This window comes from Phoca vitulina, unplaced genomic scaffold, assembly GCF_004348235.1.
Source record: "Phoca vitulina isolate PV1807 unplaced genomic scaffold, GSC_HSeal_1.0 scaffold31, whole genome shotgun sequence".
In the NCBI taxonomy this organism is placed as follows: Eukaryota; Metazoa; Chordata; class Mammalia; order Carnivora; family Phocidae; genus Phoca; species Phoca vitulina.
In genome coordinates, this window is record NW_022589734.1 from 13595651 (window position 1) to 13615067 (window position 19417).

The 19417-nt window shown below is 46.7% G+C and overlaps 1 protein-coding gene across 10 annotated transcripts in view; it reads left to right on the top strand.

Moving 5' to 3' along the window:
• The window catches only part of PHACTR1 (phosphatase and actin regulator 1), a 557340-nt gene that overhangs the window by 475162 nt on the left and 62761 nt on the right, over positions 1-19417 (top strand). For all 10 annotated transcript variants that reach the window (XM_032424836.1, XM_032424834.1, XM_032424839.1 and 7 more), the window contains one exon: positions 15517-15838. In XM_032424836.1, coding sequence (XP_032280727.1) covers positions 15517-15838 — 322 coding nt within the window. The remainder of the gene's footprint in view (positions 1-15516; positions 15839-19417) is intronic.

Below are 19417 nucleotides of genomic sequence, written 5' to 3' on the forward strand. Positions count from 1 at the left end.
GAAAAATGAGTGCCATTATCAGGCCTAGCAGGAACTCTGCAGCAGGGGCACGCTTAGACCCCATGCTTCCTAATTCCTCACCCAGGGAATGTTGTCTCTGTGATAGGAGGGTGTCTCCCACGTGGTGCTGAGTTTCATTCAAGTCCAGCTTAAACACAAGATTGAGTCAAACGACTCTATCCACGTGTGTGTCCATCCAAGCCAGATGTTTGTGGTTTGAAAGAGCACATTTCCATCTAAAGGAACCGTTCAACACGTTAATAACACTTCAGTCCAGTGCCCCAAAATGTAAATGCATAGAAAAGCACAAAGGAGAAAATGCCCTCATAAACTTGCCTCTAAGAGATAACCATTGTCTGTTTTATCTGTCTGTCTAATGGAAGTCAAATGCCTGCTATACATAGTCTCTTATCAGCAGCTTTTTGCACGCAGTGCTATCTTGTGGACTGATTCTCATGTTCATAAATACTCCCCAACATGCTTTTGTTAGCTGCCCGGTGTGGAGTAGGATTTACGTGTTTGGCCCCTTGTGGACTCTCCCATCTCCTGTTGTAAAAATCACCACAGCGAACATCCTCAGCGGCATACATTGCTTTATAAGCATCGGCGTTTCTCCTAATTTCGTTCTAGATTAGAGTTGCTTATTCTAATTCTAGAAATCAATTATATACCTTTGAAGAGCTGTAGGCTTTTGAAAGCTTTGATGCCAAATTTCCCTGAAGATTAAATATTGCAAAATAAACTCCTGTATGTAGTTCATATTTATTCGTCACACATGTGCTAGGTATCAAAGTGGATGCAAATGACAGTTTAATGTATAAATTTTACATGTATATATTTTGTATGTTATCTCTATTATATGTACACATAATACAGTGCCAAAATACTCTCCGGAGTATCAGTTGGATTTCCGTGCAATCCGATAAAAGGGCATGGAAGGGCTGAAGCCTGAGCTGTCCCTTCAAGCATAAAGGGCATTTATAGAGAATGAGGGGAGAACATTCCAGGAGAGAAGGCCCTGCTCAGAGGCCCAGAGATGGCATTGTTTTGGGTCCATGACCAGTGGCCGAGCTGGGGCAGAGGGTCTATCTCAGGATGTATTGAGAAAGGGTTCACTAGGTAAGGCGTATGAGGATTTAGATTCTGTTCCCGTGACAGCAGAGAACCTTTGGAGGTTTCTGAGCAGGGGAGTAATGTGATGAAAACTAGCCTTTCAAAGATTTTCCTGGGTCACTGTGTAGAATGAACAGAAAGAGACGGTGGAAGGCCTAAAAAAGGCTAGCCCTATGCCTCGTTCTCCAGAATCACTAGTTGAATTAAATGGAATAATTTGAACCAGGGAGACTATGGGGAGAGCTACTCCTGTATCTGAAATATGAGCTCACGAGCATCTGGCCGATCACAGCAGGAGGAGAGAGAACAGAAAAATAGAAAAGACATTTTAAAAGAAGAATTGACAGAATTTCTTAGCCAACAACATCCCCTAGTTTATCTAGTTATCTAATTGATGAAAGCACACTTCATTCCCAGCTTCAGCTATGAGCCATGAACTTGGGCAGCCTGGTATCCGCAGGACTCTTGCTACATGAGAGACTGAGGCTATCTTAATTAGCCCAATCTCTGGCTTCCCCCGTCCTTTTCCAAGGAGAGTGGACTTATCTACTCTCTATAAACCTCACCTCTAGATAGCTTGGATCAGATGGATAAAAATACGTAAGAGCTAATAATCCTTACCATGCTGTAGTATCTGATAGCCTCTGAAATAGGAGGAAGACAAGATAGGTGGAGCTATCTGTGGGCTGCAAGCCTGGTGCTGTCCTTTTGGGTTTAAACTCAATTAGACATGCTTAATTTTTGTAAGTGAACAATCAGTCATAATGAATCTGCATCACCGTGAGGCAGCTACATTAACCCTGTTCTGTTACTAATTACTCTGGAGACATCTGGGCTCTGTCAGAAGAAATTAATAAACTAAGAATTCTAGAACTCTAAATTGAGACTTCTAAGTTGTAGCATGCTCTCTCTCCCTGTCGGCTGTCCTGTTGACATTTTTGAAAGGGAACACAAGACAGTTTGAAAGACACCAGGCGTGATTAATAGAGAGTGACAGCGGTTAATGGTCCGGTAGGATCCTAGAGAAAGCGTGAGCCTGACCTGGGGTCACTTCCAAGTATATGATCAGGAAAAGACAAGCAGAAATATCTCTGCTTTGGCATGCGCTTCCCCTTTATCAGGAAAACCGTTAGGAACTTGGAGACTGTCTCACGAATTTGCTCTTTTCGCCAGCAAGTAGAGAGAAGCCTACTTGCTCTCCCAGACGATCTTTCTTCTTCCCTTGTCATCATCCTGGTCTCCAACTGCGTGTGATAGAGGAGCATCAAATTCCATCCCTTCCGTTCTGGAAGTACGGTGCATAGCAGAGCTGGTTGCATAATGCAGATGGTTGAGGTGAATGATTCTCAAAATGCATCTTTCTTGGGATGATGGTGGACCCCAGAGGAAAAGGGTTGATTGAAGTGGGGCAAGGGGGTGGGGGAGAAACCACTCTCTCCTATCTTTCTAAGTCTTCATCAGTCACCTCTCCAGCCATCCTGGCTCTAGGAGTCCGATATGACATGCTGCATGAATAATCCATGGCTCTGCGTACAGTACCTGTGATTAGGGGCCCCGTAGGTGCCATTTAAATGAAGGATAATCAGCTCCCATGAGAGCTGGACTTCACAGTCTGCCGTTCACACTTGGGTAATAACGACGGCAGCTGCCCTTTTTTGAGAACTTTACAGCATATCGTTTAGTCCTATGGAGTCCATGCTATTATCGTTATTCTCTCTTTCCTAGAGGAGGAAAAGGAAATTCTTTGGATGAGTTAAATAACTCGGTCCATGGTTACAGAGTGTAAGTGCAGAGATGGACCCACTTTGTTTTACTCCAGAGTTCTTACTCATAACCATTAGTTTCTACCATCCTCACTAAGATATCTGTTCTTAAAATTTAAAACAATGGAATCATGAGCTTTCTTTGGATTTTTTTGGCCTTGTGTGTTCAGTCTGTTTTTAGAAAATTGGCTTCTCAGGACACCTGGGTGGCTTAGTCAGTTAAGCATCCAACTCTTGGTTTCGGCTCAGGTCATGACCCTGACCCATGACCCTCAGATCAAGCCCCTTGTTAGGCTCCGTGCAGAACATGGAGCCTGCTTAAGATTCTTTCTCACTCTCCCTCTGGTCCTTCAACACCCCCCCACAACTGCTTGCACTCTTTCTCTCCCTCTCTCTCTCTCAAAAATAAATACATAAATTGATTGATTGATTAAATTTTAAAAAAGGAAATTGGCTTCTTTACTTGCATAACTCAAAGACAAAAGTGTATCCAGTCTTTCAAAAATAAGTAATCTCAAGGCACTTGATTATGAAGAGGAGGACTTGAATGCGGTTGGGTTGGGTTTGGAAGAACATGCTAGAAATAGTCTGTAAGAATCAAGAACAGGGCAAATCATGTGGGAAGCATTTGGCCACAGTTAGAGACCAGCAGTTCAGCAAAGAAAAGGAAGTGTTGGGGTGTCTGGGTGGCTCAGTCGGTTAAGCGTCCAGCTCTTGACTTGGGCTCAGGTCATGATCTTAGAGTTGGGAGATCGAGTCCCGAGTCATTGTGGAGCCTGCTTGAGATGCTGTCTCTCCCTTTGCCCCTCTCCTGCTTGTTCTCCCTCTCTCTTATTCTCTCTAAAATAAATAAACCTTTAAAAGAAAAGATGAAAAGAAAAGGAAGTGTTGCTGATCCTTTAAAAATAAGTCCTTCTGCTAATGTGAACCTGCCCAGGGTTTCTTTGTCTTTAGACCCTGAAATACAAGGAACTTGTGTTGGTCGATAGCTAGTTTCAACATTCCAAAGTTTTTACAACTGCACACTTACCTGGCAAATGGCATCCATGCCCTCTGGTACGTCTCAACCTCACGTGTCTAACGAGAATCTTCTATCCAGAGCTCGTCACACCAAAACCAACATTCCTGTTTATACTGTCTCTGGAGTTTTGTGGACACTGTCCACGGCATACTCTTCTGTAGTGACATTCTGATCTGTGATCTCGTTGTTCCTTTCCGGGTCCCTTACTGTGTGTCCCCATTTCTCTCCAGTGTCCTCCCCACCTTCCTTGTCCTCCTGCAGCTTCCTCTCCAATCCTACAAAATCATCTACTTTTGCCTCTCTCCTTGCATTCCACTCGGAAAGTACAAGAAAACTGGTAACTGGACCACCGTGACCTTGGGCTTCATCTCTGCCTTTAAATGGAAAACATGAACTACAACCCAGAGGCCTCAGAAAGAGGTTTAAGGTTCATAGTCTCTGGGTAACTGATACCTTGAAGGAATGGGAAGTATACCCAAATTTACTCTTTATCCTCAATTTTCTGTATTTTTCCAGTCTTAATTTCCTTTTCTTAAGATGCAGAAATTCTTTCTTGGTGCATGGGAGGACTTTCTCTTAAAACATTTTTTAAAGGGTCCTCTCTCCTCTCACCTCTGTGACCAGCATGAAGATGACAACAAAATACCTTTCTTTTTTTTGTGGCACTTTGTTACGTTGGAGATGGAATTCACTTGGCACTTTTTTTTTTATTGTGGTAAAAACATAACATAAAATTTACCTTCTCAACTGTTTGTAAGTGCAATTCAGTAACGGTAACTAGATTGACGTCTGTTAAGCAACAGATTTCCAGAACTTTTTCATCTTGCAAAATTGAAGCTCTGTACCTATTAAATGACTCCCCTTTTCCTTTCCTCCCCGCTTCGTCCCTGATAACCACCACTTTACTTCTTGTTGCTAGGATTTGAGGCATCTCAGATATGTGGAATCTATAGTTATTTGTCTTTTTATCAGAAGCTTACTTCACTTTGCATAATGCCCTCAAGGTCCATCCATGCTGTAGCTGTGATCAGATTTCCTTCCTTTCTAAGGCTGGATGGCACTTCTATTTTGAGGGCCCACCCTGTGCAAGGTGCTCCGCCAGCCTTGATATAATTTATAAGCAGTGTTGCCTCATCAGCTCTAGGGGTTGTAGACAATTATAAGCTACAGCAAATGCTTCATATGAAGATGTATAAACATGGTTCTCAAGAAATACAAATAGCAGGAGACCGAATCCTTTTGAAAGAATCAGAAAAAAACATCATAAAGGAGGATGTGTTTAAAACTTAAAGATGAGTCACATTTTGAAGGTCATGGAGGGGAAAGGAGGTCATTGTGACTTGGGAGGCAGAGTTCACAGAGGCACCTGCGTGAGAGGCACAGTATGTTCAAGAACTAGCCAACAGCCCAGCGTGGCTGGCTTCGTGGAGGGAGGTAATCAAAGATCAGGCCAGAAGTGGGTTGAAGGGAAACTGTCGAAAGCCTCGAATGCCATGATGAAGGATTTGACTTCAGAGGAGGAGTGGGCATGTTTTGTGGACATTTAGCAGCAGTTGCTTGATTTCAACCCAGCTTGTCTCCTTGATGCTCTTGTGGATCTGATGGGCAATAATGCTGGGGGCTGGAGGTGTAACTGGAAATATAAAGGAAACTGGGGCATGGCCATTGTCAACTGGAAATTGCAAAGGGCACCAAGCTGCTGCCCTTCATTCTTCTCTTGGACATCGTGTTAATATCCCAGGGTCAGTTTCCTGAGAGTGGGGATGGAGTTGGCCTTGGTCCTTGCTGTGTCCTCAGCTAGCACTGAGAAGCCCCAGAACAGGAGGGCTTGCAAGAGAGAGAACCTGCTGTGGCGGAGGCATTGAAGGAGGTGCTGGATAATCATTTGCCCACGAGTTCGTAGCAGGATCCTTGTTCTCGGGTTCTGAGTTGTGCCGTAAACAAAATCAGATCCTCATGCTTCTGTAGAGCTTGAAGGAGCCCCGATACCAGATGGAAAGCAGTCCCTTATTAGAGTAGCAGATAGAACATGACAGTCATGCATCAGTCAAACTTGTGGTCCAGACTGAGGTGTCAGAGTGCATGCTGGGATTGTCAAGGGAAAACGGCAATGCCCTTGTAGTGCACCAGGTGCAGGTGGTTAGACCAACCACCGCCCTCACTATAAATGCAAGAGCTAGGAGTGCGTCCTTCAACAATGAATAAGTATTGTGCATCGGGTAGATGCAAGGTTGAAGATGAATTGCAGCCATCCTTTTTTTCTGTTTATAATATCTAAGGATCTGGCTTGAACTTACTCGCACCTTCACCCTGAATGTTCTACCTCTTCATAGCTCCATAAGGTCTATGTAGTATTTCATTTTTTTTTACAATTTTATTTATTTGAGAAAGAGACAAAGACCGAGCATGAGCAGGGGAGAGGGGCAGAGGCAGAGGGAGAAGCAGACTCCCCGCTGAGCAAGGAACCCAACTCAGGACTCAATCCTAGGACCCCGGGATCATGACCTGAGCTGAAGGCAGACGCTTAACTGCCTGAGCCACCCAGGCGCCCCAATGTAGTATTTCATTTTATACCATCTAAATTTACTTTCGGACATCCTCGATCTGTTCATTGGTTCTGGTGTTCTGAGATCACATGAGCATGTTCATGCTTCCCTTCATGACTTTGTGACTTTGATCTGACTCTCCCAGCCTTCTCCTGCATAGTCACAAATAGCTGTCCTCCCGGTGGTCACTGTTGGGTCCATGCTTCTTGCTGTTGTCCATCTCTAGAACCTTCTTCCTGTCCTTTGTACCTGTCTTGCAGAAGCCTCAGTTTCCATAGTTCAGTTATAGTTGAACACTGCTCTCCTCCCCCGGTCTCCCTGGGAGCAATAGCACTCATCCTCATTGCTGCAAAATCAAACCATATAGTGGGCTTTTGTGCAGATGATTTGTAATCTAACAAAATGCTGATCTCAGCAGGTGTTTGTTGTCATGATATAGGGATACCTAGAGTTGTCACTCTTTAAGAGCAGTTTTCTGACAATGAATAATGTGTAATTTTACTTCAAAAAAAAAAACCCACCAAATTTCATGCCCTACGAAGATGACGGGTGACCCAGCTGTGACCCCCACCAACTGCCCAGCATCTCCATACCCGTGAGGCATGTTCTTCCCTCCTTGTTGTCATCTGCCTAGATGGTCTTTGGAAGGGGTAAATTAAAACATTTTGTTGTGGAAAGTGACTCAGAAACAAAGTCAGGTGCTGGTGACGTGTGCTATCGTGGCCCTCAATTTTAGGATTCTGGAAGGTCTCAGGACATGTTTGTCACAAACATCAGGTGGTCGTTGGTTTACATGTGCCAGCCTGGCTTGGGAGACAAAGCCAGGCTTACGGCACGTAACACAAGTCACTTGTTTGTTACTTGTTTCCCTCCACACCATCCCTCTTGACTCAAGGGGTTGGTCGGCACATGTGGCCTTTCCAGGCATCGGACCAACGAACTTAGAATCCCTGGGATGGTCTGAAGGAATTGACGGAACTCGTGTGAGCATCTTTGTTTGCAGCCAGGGGGAATCTGATTCCGGGCTTTGGTGACTCTGGACTCTCGTTTTAAGTTCTAAGTACACTTCGTAGAATCTCTTTATGTTCTTGGGTTGAGTGCCTGTATCTATAAAAGGAGATAAGAGACTCTAACCCACCGAAACCAGGTTGGCAAATGGCTGAGAAATTGTTGCAACACCCTTGTTCATTAAGACAGTAAGTGCTACTCTCATTGACACGTGGTCGGATGCATCCTCAGTTATAAATGGGCTTCGACAGCAGGTGTTAGTAAAAAAAAGAGAGACTACACTTGATCTTAGCCAAAAGGCCGAGAAGAGAGGGGGGTGGGAGGATGGGTTAGCCTGGTGATGGGTATTAAAGAGGGCATGTTCTGCATGGAGCACTGGGTGTTATACGCAAACAATGAATCATGGAACACTACATCAAAAACTAATGATGTATGGTGATTAACATAACAATAAAAAATTTTTGAGAAGAGAGGCTAGAGGTGTGTGCCGTTAGCCCAGACTGGTTCTGTTAGAGACTGCGGTCCTGTGGCACAAGAATGGACTAGAGAAGTAATCTGGAGTTTTCCTTTCCTTGTCTGAAGTCATAAGCCAGAGCTGTGTCATGTTTGGAAATAACAGCCTTCTTGGGTTTTATGGCTCTGTGACACTCACAGTTTGAGTTTATTCTCCTTGTTCTCTGGAACTCCATCAACATAGACAGTTTTATGAATATAACTGCATCTCGATCAGTCTGGCTGCCGAGGGACTCATGCATTTCTGAGTCAGCAAGCAGAAAGCTTTGTGTTTGCCCCCGCAGGACCAGCCACTGCCATCATTAGAGATGAAGGAGTTAGAGTGTGTCCTCCAACAGTCCATAAATACCATGCATCCCATAGATGCAACATTCTTTTATTCAGCGAGGTGCTGTCGAGGCAAAGGAGACTTTTTTCATCCCTGGATTTGTAGAGGTAGAGTCTGAATCCCAAAAAACGTTAGCTATCTTTCCCAAGCCATGGAACAGCAGAGAATCTAGGTTCTGTCACTCCCAGTTCTGTGTTCTTTTCCACTAGCCCTCAATGCTGATGCAGGGCGCCATGCATTAGAACAACACCCTGAAACCTGGAAGGCCTCACCTTTTTCTCTTCCTGCAGTGCTTTGCTGCAAGCAGGGAAGCCTGCCGAGACCGTCCTTTGGAAGCTCTCTTTCCTGTTATTGCATTCACTTTCAGCCAGTTTTTCACCTCCCTACTTAGAACCGCCACATACTAAACCACCAGCACTCCCAGTCCCTGTCTTGGCTTCTTGCGTCCCACCCCAGACAGGAAGCATCAGGCTAGGGGACGCTCACAGGGGCCTCAAGAGTCCCGTGAGTAACCGGCCAGAGGAATGCCATGCTCGGCAGATTACAAAGCGTGTCCACATCCTCTAGTCTGACCCTCACGACAACCTGTGGCAGAGGCAGGGAATATATTATTTTTTCAGGATCAGTGAAGACTACATTTGTTGAGCTCCTTTGACATATCAAGGAATCAAGGACTAGACTGGAGGGATTTTATACTCAGGCCCTCCACTGACCTGTTCAGGGACTTTGTAAAATTATAAAAATGTGCCCTTTGGAAGAATGAGTCACAGAAAGCTGCCCCTTCCTCTGGGATGACTCAGGCCCATGCCAGCACAGACCTCAGACTGGATTTCAGCCCGCTGGTCCCCATGGAGAAGCTGTGTAGACATTAATCCCTGTACTTCTCATAACAGACCTATGAAGTGGGTTATACTCCCTTTCTACAGATGAGCAAACTGAGGCTCAGGAAGGCTAATGTCTTAGGCAAAGTGACGGAGCTTCTTGGTCTTGGAACTGGTATTAAACTCCAGCTCTTCTGAGATCTAACCCAATGGTGATTTCACAGGCCTCAACTTGCAATAGAATAGCCCCCCACAGGCCCTGCTCAGCCCTCAGAGAGCAAGCACCAGAGCTGAATCTCCTCCAGAAGGCCCTGGGCACTTGTCCTCTTCACAAAGGAGCGGCCCTGAGGGGATAGCTTCTCAGCGTGGATTGTGCAGGGCTCCCTGGGGTCTTTGTCAAGATGCACATTCTCATTCAGAAGGCCCGGGCTGGGCCCTGAGACTCTGCATTTCTGACACGCTCCCAGGAAGCTCTGCTACTGCCAGTCCTCGGACCACACTTTGATTAGCAGAGCCTTAGGGTAGGAGAAAGTGGTCGTTAAGTTCTACCTCTTCCCACGGCTCTCAAGACACGATGAGAAAGAAAACCAGCAGATGTTTATGAAGCCCCTGCTACGTGCTGGGCCCAGCTCCTTGTTAGCGACCACGAGGGGAAGAGCCGCACCCAATGTCATAAAATTAATGCATCACTTACACCTACTGCGAATAAAAATCGGCAGCAAGTCAAGAAAAATGAAATGGATTAAATCGACTGTATGTGAGATGCTGTGACAAAGGGAAATACGGGGCCCGTGAGAGCCTAGTGGTGGCACCTTCCCCCTGGGGAGGCTGGATGACCTTCCTAAGGAAGTCATTCCCATCATCATGGGATGATGAAAATGACAGCAACCAGGAATAGAACTACTGTTTATTAACGGAGTGCCAGGCCCAATGCCACACAGTGAATGCACTTTATCTTACGTGATTTGTGCAATAGGCCTATGACATCTTCATCCCCATTTCACAGATTGGAAAACAGAACATAAAAGAGATCAAGCAGTTGCTGTTGCTATCAGAGCTGAATGAGTGTGCGATTTTATGGTTTATCTTCTGTGTTTAGTATGACAAACTCTGGTAATGATCTTGTGCTGCTTAATCCGGTAATAACTCGGGGCACTTTCTCAGTGTGGTCTCTACCGAGGTCAGAGTGATCTGGGAGCTTCTCTACGAAGCAGACTCCCAGACCCCACTGTAAACCTACTGAATCTGAGTCTCTGAGACTGAGGCTCAGGAATTTGCCTCTCCCAGACCTTCCCTGTGAGGTTGGTTGAAATCACTGCCGTAAGAATTTGGCATCTTGGAGAGAAATGGTGGGGTCATGCAGTCCATTCCCAATCCATTCATCTCAATCTGTCCTTGTTACAAAAATGTCAGTGCCTCATTAAGCAGAAAATGAGTATGTTTCCTTTGTTGTTTAATACACCCATACACTACACATAGGACATATGAAAATCAGTAAGAAGGAAACGAGGAATCTGATGCACTGAATCAAGTCGGTAGGAAAAGCTAAACATCTGATTAAGTATTTATTGCTTGAGACAAAATTTTGAAGAAAGGCTCTTTAGGCAAACTTGTCTGAAATGTACTTAAAGTATTCTAAAGCAAATAAAACAGAAAAAATTCACCCACAAGGATTTAAGAAATCTTTTCATCCACAAAGTGCTCATCCATAAGTGATTTTTGTAAATATAAAATTAAATTGGAAGTGCCATTAGACAAATTGGTTTTACGACAAGTCCCTTAATTGCAAATGTTAGATTTAGACAAAGCTAGTCATTAGGTGAATAGATCTTAGACAGTGTAGCTTTCAGTACATTGGTTTCCTGCAAATTAGTCTTGTACTTTTTATATGTGGGGGGCATAGAAATAGAACCTGGAGACCATGCCGCTGACCACTCAGGGTGGACGTTGGCCCAGGGGCTGGATGGAATAGATGCATCATATCTCTGCCTTGGGCAGCATTGTACTCCAAGCAGGTTAGCACTCCCAAATCAGTGATTCTCCCCGATTCTTTCCTCTTCCTCCCTGAATATGGTGAGCACCTGGGAAGCATTTAAAATCCAAACACCTGGCCCTGAGATTCTCATTCAGTAGGTCAGAGGTGAAGGCCAGGAATACAAACTTCTAGCCAAGCATCAGGGGACTGTCACAGGTTGTCCAAGAACTCTGCTTAAGAATTAGTGCTCTTGGGATGCCTGGGTGGCTCAGTCAGGTGAGCATCTGACTGTGGATTTCAGCACAGGTCTTAATCTCAGGGTCGTGAGTTCAAGCCCCGCATCACTGGGCTCTGGGCTAGGTGTGGCATCTACTTAAAAAAAAGAAGAAGTAATTAGTGCTCTTTTTTGTTTTGTTTTCAGAGAAAAGGACAAGAGTAAGAGGTTGAGTGGTTTTCAAACGTGTCTTTTAAAAGATGCAAACCTTGGCACCCCCCCCCCCCCCCCGCCAATCCCACTAAAATCCCTGGGAGGGGGTGGGAGGGTCTGCATCAGTCTGAGCCTAACGCACCCTCAGGGTTGAGAACCATGAGGCTGCAGGAGTCTGGGCTTCGCTGTGCTCCACTCTGGGCACCCTGTGGGGAGAGCAGAAGCACGCATGGGAGGAGCCATCCCAATGCAGTTGGCCTTAACCGGGAGCAGAAAAGCCTGCAAGGTGGGGAGTTGGGTCTTTAGTTGTGCTTTGAAGGGTGAATGCAATTTTGATCATCGGGCAGGGAGGGTGTTTCAGGGGGCAGGTGTGACAAAGGCCCTGAGAGAGGATGAGCATGGTTACTGGGAAACCCAGTGGGGAAGCTGGCCTGCCCAGAGAGACCAGAGTGGCCAGGGAGATGCAGGGCAAGAGGCACCTGCTGGCGCTGGGCAGGGCTGGATGGCCCACAGCAGTGACTGGGGCAGGGAGTCGTGGGGGGACCTCCAGCGTGACGTGTGCTAGAGGAATATGTCTGGTACGGGGCACAGATGTATTAGAAGGGTGGACCCTGTTACCCACCCTACAAGAGGAGATGAGGTCCCAGACTGGTGCAGTTGTCAAGGGGGCAGAGAACACAGAAGTTTGCGAAGGACAAAGATAAAGCGATAGAAACTCAGAATGGCAGATGGTGTATAAAGGGCTCGAGATCTGTTATGAGCAATGACTTGGTATTAAGGTATCATGAAGATATAAAAATAGACACTGAGAGTTACTAAAGATCTGGGCTGCCTAGGCCCCCTCCCTTGTCTACCATGTTGGAGAAAGATGGGGATTACAGAGCCAATTCACTGAAAGCCAGTAATTCCATTTAACCTTTTCCGCATTTTCCTCCCTTTTTACCAAATCTACTGAGCTAAAAAATTATTTTAAGTAATTCATCTTCATTTCCTACTCCTATTTAATTGATGACCGTGGGTAGTGAAACAACCAGAAAAGAAACACAGGCAGGAAAAGAGAAAGGGGTCCTCCAGGACCCCAGCATCTCTTTTCTCAAGCAGTGAGAGTAACCATGTCCACTAATTTGGTCATTACCTCCTTGCCTGTTCCGATAGAATTTTCTGGCGTCCCCTTGGCCATTTTCCTAGTGAAGAAGCCAAGTAAGCTCTGCTGCGGAAGTGGTGGCAGGAGGCACGGTGGTCGAGTGCGTGTAGGAAGGGGTAGCTGAGCAAGGTGGTAGAACCCAAGGTAATCACCGTTCCTTCCCAGAGAGATGATGCCATGCTGCCCTCCTGCTCAAGCGAGTGAGCGCCTACCTGCCTTAGATAGACAGCTAGAATACAAAGGAAGGAATAACGGGTAAAGGTTCTTGGATAGAAACCCTTAACACGTCCAGACACACTGCATTTACTAGGGTTGTGCAAAGCCTTCCAAGAGCCAAGGGAGTGGACGCTTCAGTAGCAGGAACTGGACACGGGGTGCGTTTCTGCCTCTCAGCCACTTTGGAATGAGCACCATTGGTCGTGCACCTGAACGTGGTTAGGTTACTTTGTGTCGTGTGCGTGGGGGATGGTGACAAACGGGATGAGCCTTTGTGGAGGAGCATGAGGGAGCCCTGTGGTTACGACCAGTTGGCATTTTGGCCTTGGGGAGCAAGCTTATCAGGTCCCCTGGAAGTATGAAGCTCCCCTGTATCTCAGCTGTAGGATCCACTGTTTAGTGTCCATACACCCCTGGCTACGTGGTCCTAAAATTGTTTTTCATTTTATGCTCATGTACCTCCCCTCCCCCTCCCGGAGAGTATCTATTTCTGGGGGAAGAAGGTGCGAATTCATCCCACCGCAGAGCATCAGAATGTCAGCTCATTGTCTAAACATGTTGTGAGCCTCTTGCTGTGTGTGCTGGGCACCGTACAAGATGCTAAGGGGAGAGTGACACATCATTCGAGGTCCTGGTTCTCCAGCAGAGGGGACAGCTGTGTAAACAGGAAGCACCATTCGGTGTCCTCAGAGCCCAGTGGCATCGTCAGCAAAAGCGAGATGATAACGAGTGTACATCACAGGCTCGCTGTGAGGATTAAAGTGAAAAGCACTTGGTATCTGGCACGGGGCAAGGGGCGGCTAGAGTTCTTTCCCCCTTCACTGTGGTCACCATTGCTGTGGGCGCGGACCCACCTCACGCCCACAGGAGGTCCACTGGGTTCGGAATGGAAGGAGTGCTGTAATGACCCAGGAAGGCTTCTCGGGGGAGGTAATTTTTGAATTGGATCTTGAAGGGAGAGGAGGAATGGACCCGGAAGACAAAACAGAGAGGAATATTCCAAACTGAGGAGGGAATGTGGCAGAGGCCCAGGGATGTGCGAACATCAGGTAGTCTGGGGAACACGGAAGTTCTGGAGGGAAGGAGAGGCCTGGCCCGTGCACCTCGGGTTTCTCTGTGAGGTAGGAGCTGCTGAGGGAGGGGGGCCTTGAGGAGACCAGGGAGGACCACGACAGCCCATGTGGAGAATGTGAGGGACAAAGGCCCCCCCCCCCCCGTGGGATTTAGGGGAGGGTGGAGACTGAATTTGTGGGCCAGCAAATAAGGAAAACCCACGGGAGAAAAGCAGTAGGTGTCGTAGGAGACCCAGATCTAAGGCTTTTCAGATACGATAGGAGAGGCCATTTCTCATAGGGGAACCAGAGCAGACTTCAGGAGGTAAAGTGTGGGCATAGAGAGATGAGCTGAACAGCACACAGACCTTGGGAGGCTTGGATGACGCGTCAGGAAGGTGGGCTTTATATCTAGGCCATTGGTGGGGTTTAAACGAAGGTGTGACAGCAGATTGGTGCCCTCGGGCTGTCACTTCGGTAGAACTGTGGGGAAATTAAACTGACGAAGGCCACACTCAGAGTAGACAGACAGATGGAGAAAAATCTAAGGCCTCTGGGAGCAAGACGCAGAAGCCTGCGGTCCTCCTGATGTGGATACCAGGTGTGAAGTCGAGAGCGCTCTGACTCCTCCCCCGCCGTGCCCTTCCTGGCCGAGCTTCTCCCAGGCCAGCCTGCAGCCCACAAGACTCAACCCTGCCCCCCACCCGTGCTAGATCATCTCCAGGAATTTGCAAGGTTGTCCCAAAGGTGGCCCGAGGGCTGGTCTGTCCTGCAGCTCCCCTGAGTTTGGGGCATCTCTGGGAAGCTTCAAAACCACTGTCCTGGAACCGAGAGGTGCTGGGTGTGTGGGGTTCCACCAAGGCCCAGGAGTACCTGTTGGAGCTTCCCTACAGTTCAAATAACCCAACTCTGGATGCCACGTGAGTGGGCCACCAGCCCAGCCACCGAGCTCAGACCTCATGGAGGTCAAGTGTGGACAGGAAGAGATGAGCTGCACAGCACACAGACCGTGGAAACCTGGCCTCCGCGTGGGGCACCTGAGCTCTGTGACAGTGAATCCATGAAAGCATCATGCCCAGATTACAGAGGAGGGCATTAAGGTTAGCAGCACCAATGTTACTTGCGGAGGGACATGCTGTTCGTGGACTTGAACCTAGGACTGGCTTCTAGTCCCGTGCCTGTTAGAAAGTGCCAACTGAAAGGATATTTTCACATGACAGTGGCAAAATTGTAGACCTCATGGCGTATCCTAGAAAGGGTCTCTTTGAGGTTCCATGGGTTTCCAGGAACCAAAGAATGCACTGCGTTCGTCCCCCCTTCCTGCTGCCGGTGAGCCTTACTTAGCCTGAGAGCTGCGTGACAGACGTCGCCAATGCCTGGGTCCCCGAGGGCCCTTGATGTGGCCAGCCCACTTTGGGCAGGAACCAAGAGTTGGTGGGTGCTTGTTGAGGGGCACTCGCCTGCTGGTGCATTTTATCTCAGAGCCCACGGCAGGGCCCACGGTCCCAGGGTGGGCGCACATGTGAGGGTCTAGGTTTCTTCCCGTGCCCCCAAACTCACAGCTGCCTCTCGCCCTCCTTGTGCTGCAGATCCTGGCGGCCCTGTGAAATTGCCTTGTCTGCCCGTCAAACTGTCGCCTCCACTACCTCCAAAGAAAGTCATGATCTGCATGCCTGTCGGGGGGCCAGACCTCTCCCTGGCATCCTACGCGGCCCAGAAGAGCGGCCCGCAGAGTGGGGCCCAGCACCACCACACGGTCCTGCCGTCCCAGATCCAACACCAGCTGCAGTACGGCAGTCTCGGCCCGCACCTCCCCTCCACCACCGGCTCCCTCCCCATGCACCCCTCTGGCTGCAGGATGATCGAGGAGCTGAACAAAACGCTGGCCATGACCATGCAGAGGCTGGAAAGGTAATTGGTGGGGGGAAGGGGAGGGAGGGCTGGGGGGGTGGTCTTGGCTCGGTGGCGGGGGTGGGGGGCCGGGGGGCTGCTTGGGGATCTGACCGTGACTCAGAGGTGTAAAGACCAGGGTAAGGGCTCATCCTCTCTGGGGGAAAATTTGGAAGTAAAATCAGACCAAAAACTCAATGTCAAGGAAAGTGTGGAAGAAAAAAAAGATAGTGTTGCCGATTGCCAAACTATAGAACAATCATATTTATCAGAAAGAAAAAGTAACTTCTCTGTATACACACATGTACTCTATAAATAGCATAATATGTATAAATATATAAGTAATATATAAATATACTAGTATGTGTAAATATATTAATATACTTAATATAGATTTTAAATATAAATATTTAATATAAGTTAAATACTTACTATAAATATATTAATATATGTATTTACATGTAAGTATATCTAAATACATAAATATATATAAAGAGTAATATATATGTGTTATTTATATAACACATATGCTTCTATAAATCTTAACATTTTTTGAAAGCATATATATATGATTATTAATAGTGGTTACCCCTCAGGTGGGGAGACGGGAGAGAAATTTTTTTTTTATTTTTTTTATTTTTTAAGATTTTATTTATTTATTTGACAGAGAAAGACATAGCAAGAGAGGGAACACAAACAGGGGGAGTTGGAGAGGGAGAAGCAGGCTATCTGCGGAGCAGGGAGCCTGATGCGGGGCTTGATCCCAGGACCCTGGGAACATGACCTGAGCCGAAGGCAGACGCTTAACAACTGAGGACCCCGAGAAATTCTTTTACTTTTATATTCCATATCTTCCTGTACTGCTACTTTTTATTTTGTGTGTACTGTTCTTATGATAGAAAAAGACAGGGACGCCTGGGTGACTCAGTCGGTTGAGCGTCCAACACTTGATCTCGGCTCAGGTCATGATCTCAGGGTCGTGAGATCGAGCCCAGGGTAGGACCTGAAGGACTTGTTCTGAATTGTTTGTGCTGTGTGTGTGTGTGTGTGTGTGTGTGCACGCGTGCAAATACCACCCCACTTCTCCCAGATTTCCTAACATGATTCCAAGGCATGTTGCTTGCCCTAATGCCCTAGCACAAGAAGAAGAAAGTGTTGCAATCCGCTCTGCAGGATGTGTCTGAGCTTGGGACCCTGAGTGCCTGTCCCGGAGTAGTGACAACTGTTAGCTGGGTCCTGGCGATGGGAAAATTGCAGTCTGGAGGGCCTGCTGGTCACCGGGCAGAGAGCCAGAGGCAAGACGGACATGGTCAGGAGCTTTCTGTGATAGTTTCCAGACTCGCCGCCAAGTATTCTGTGTTTGGGCTATACGTGATTCCAAGGGGAAGTAGTTGTTGCTAGGAATTCTGACTCGATTGCCAACTGATATCCACCCTCGCTGGAAAAAAGATTTCTTTGGCCCCTTGGCATCCTTTTCAACTACTGTTATTGTTAATAAAGAAAGTAGTCGTTTTCAATTTGGACGGCACTTTTTAGCCTTTGATATATCTTTATTATCATCTTAATCTTCACATGACCTAGGGAGACTGAGTAAGTAGAGAAACTAAGGAAGGCTAAGTAAGTTCCCCAATGCCAATTTCTCAAGAGTGGTCAGCAAACTGCTTGTTGCCCATCGGTAATTGTATGGGTACAGAAACGGAGGCCAAGTTTTAAGACGCTTTTATAACGATTTGACAGAATGATTTTATGTCTGTTGAATCTGATAATAAAAAAGGGTTTCGGTTTTTATAGATTTTTTATTATATTTTACAAAAGCATCAGTTTGTGACAGATTGAAAATTAAAATAGATAAACATACCGACGAAACCAGCCAACAAAACAGGTCCTTCCTCATAGACGTTTTGAAAAGCACCATCCTAGGTAGTAAGTCAAGGGGCACGTCCTCAAGCCTGGGTTTTCCTACTGCAAATCCAGAACTCTCCCTATAATAGGACAGCTGTTGTCCTGAAAACAGCTAACAGTCAACATAATTTCCGATCTCCACACCTACTGTGTGCCCAGTAAGCCTTTGTATCTCGCAGGAGATTTAATCAATTGAAAAAGATACTCGAGAGATCATGGTAGTTGCTAAATCCGTTTCTACTGAAATATGCCATTTTCAAAGGTTCAGTGGGAAGTGTTAACCAACAAGGGACACGCCATTTTTCGGTTCAGTAATTTCTGTGTGTATTTGTAGAATATTTCAGTTTCATGTAGACCAGTGGGTAGGTCTATTGCACCTAAACCAGGTCATTTCTTTCCTGAAATGAATCAAAGAGAACAGATGATATTATGGGAAGAGGGGGCAGGAAGGGCAACAGCATGATGTTGGCTGCTGGGCCGAGGCAATCCCCTGTGCTTTGTACCACCCTCAGGCTCTCATTACCTCCTGTCTCCCTCCCTTCCCGCCTTAGGTCAAGGTTACAGGGTTGTTCAGATAGACAAGCCAGGACGTAGGGCATTAACGTGTGCCTCACTCTAACAAGATCACCCTCCAGAGAAAGAGAGGCCTTCTTCCCAAACAAATAAAGATGGAGAGATTTTTCTGAGCGTCCCCATCTGGGTCTTCCAGAAGTCCTGGGTGGATCCGAAGCAACGGTGTCACAGGCCACCTCCCATTAGTGCGGGATCTGCCACCATCTCTGGTGATGCTGCCCTCCTTTTAACTGCCTACAAATGCTCCCGGTTGCCTGTCAACATGATTTCATCCTTGTTCTGACCAAGCTTAACACGGAAAGAAAGAATCATTTCTCTCTTCCCCTGGCAATTTCCAGTGACCCCAAAAAACATGGCAAGCAGGAAGAAACATTCCCGAGCACTTAAGCATGCCCAGCCGCAAAGCCCCCAAGGTCTCATGGAATGTCACCTGTCCGGCCTGGGTGCATTCCTGTGGTCGGCTCCTGATGAAACACTGTAAGTCATGTGAAAATCAGATGAGGAATTAAGGAGCATTAATGCCGGACTTTGGGCCATAAATCTGAATAAATAGCCCTGTTGTCATTGGAAGGGACCATGGAGAACATCCAGGCAGCCAGCCCAATGCCAGCCGCAGCATGCCTGACCATTTGTCTTCCACTCCCTGCAAGAACAGGAGCCTCCCAAGGGCCCCAGAGAGCCCACCCCGTTGTCAAGAAGGTTTGATTATTACAGAGTTTCTTATATTAGGTTACAGGTTTTACTTCTCCTAACTTAGACCCCCTCAGTTCTATTTCTAGTCTTCCTTTCCTGTGAAAAGTTTCCAAATCTTTGAAGGTCGCTACCAATGACTTTATTAAGGGCTTCTCTCTTCCACACCAATAATCCCAGGTTCGTTATAATAACCATTTATTGAGATGGTTTGTAGACCCTTTACCATCTTGCTTGTAGTTCTCCCAAGAATACTGTTCTGATTTGTGTGAACAAGTTCTTTTTTTTTTCTTAATTTAAATTTTACTTAGTTAACATACAGTGCAATGTTGGTTTCTGGAGTAGAATTCAGTGATTCATCACTTACGTACAACACCCAGTGCTCATCACAACAAGTGTCCTCTTTCATCCCCATCATCCATCTAGCCCATCCCC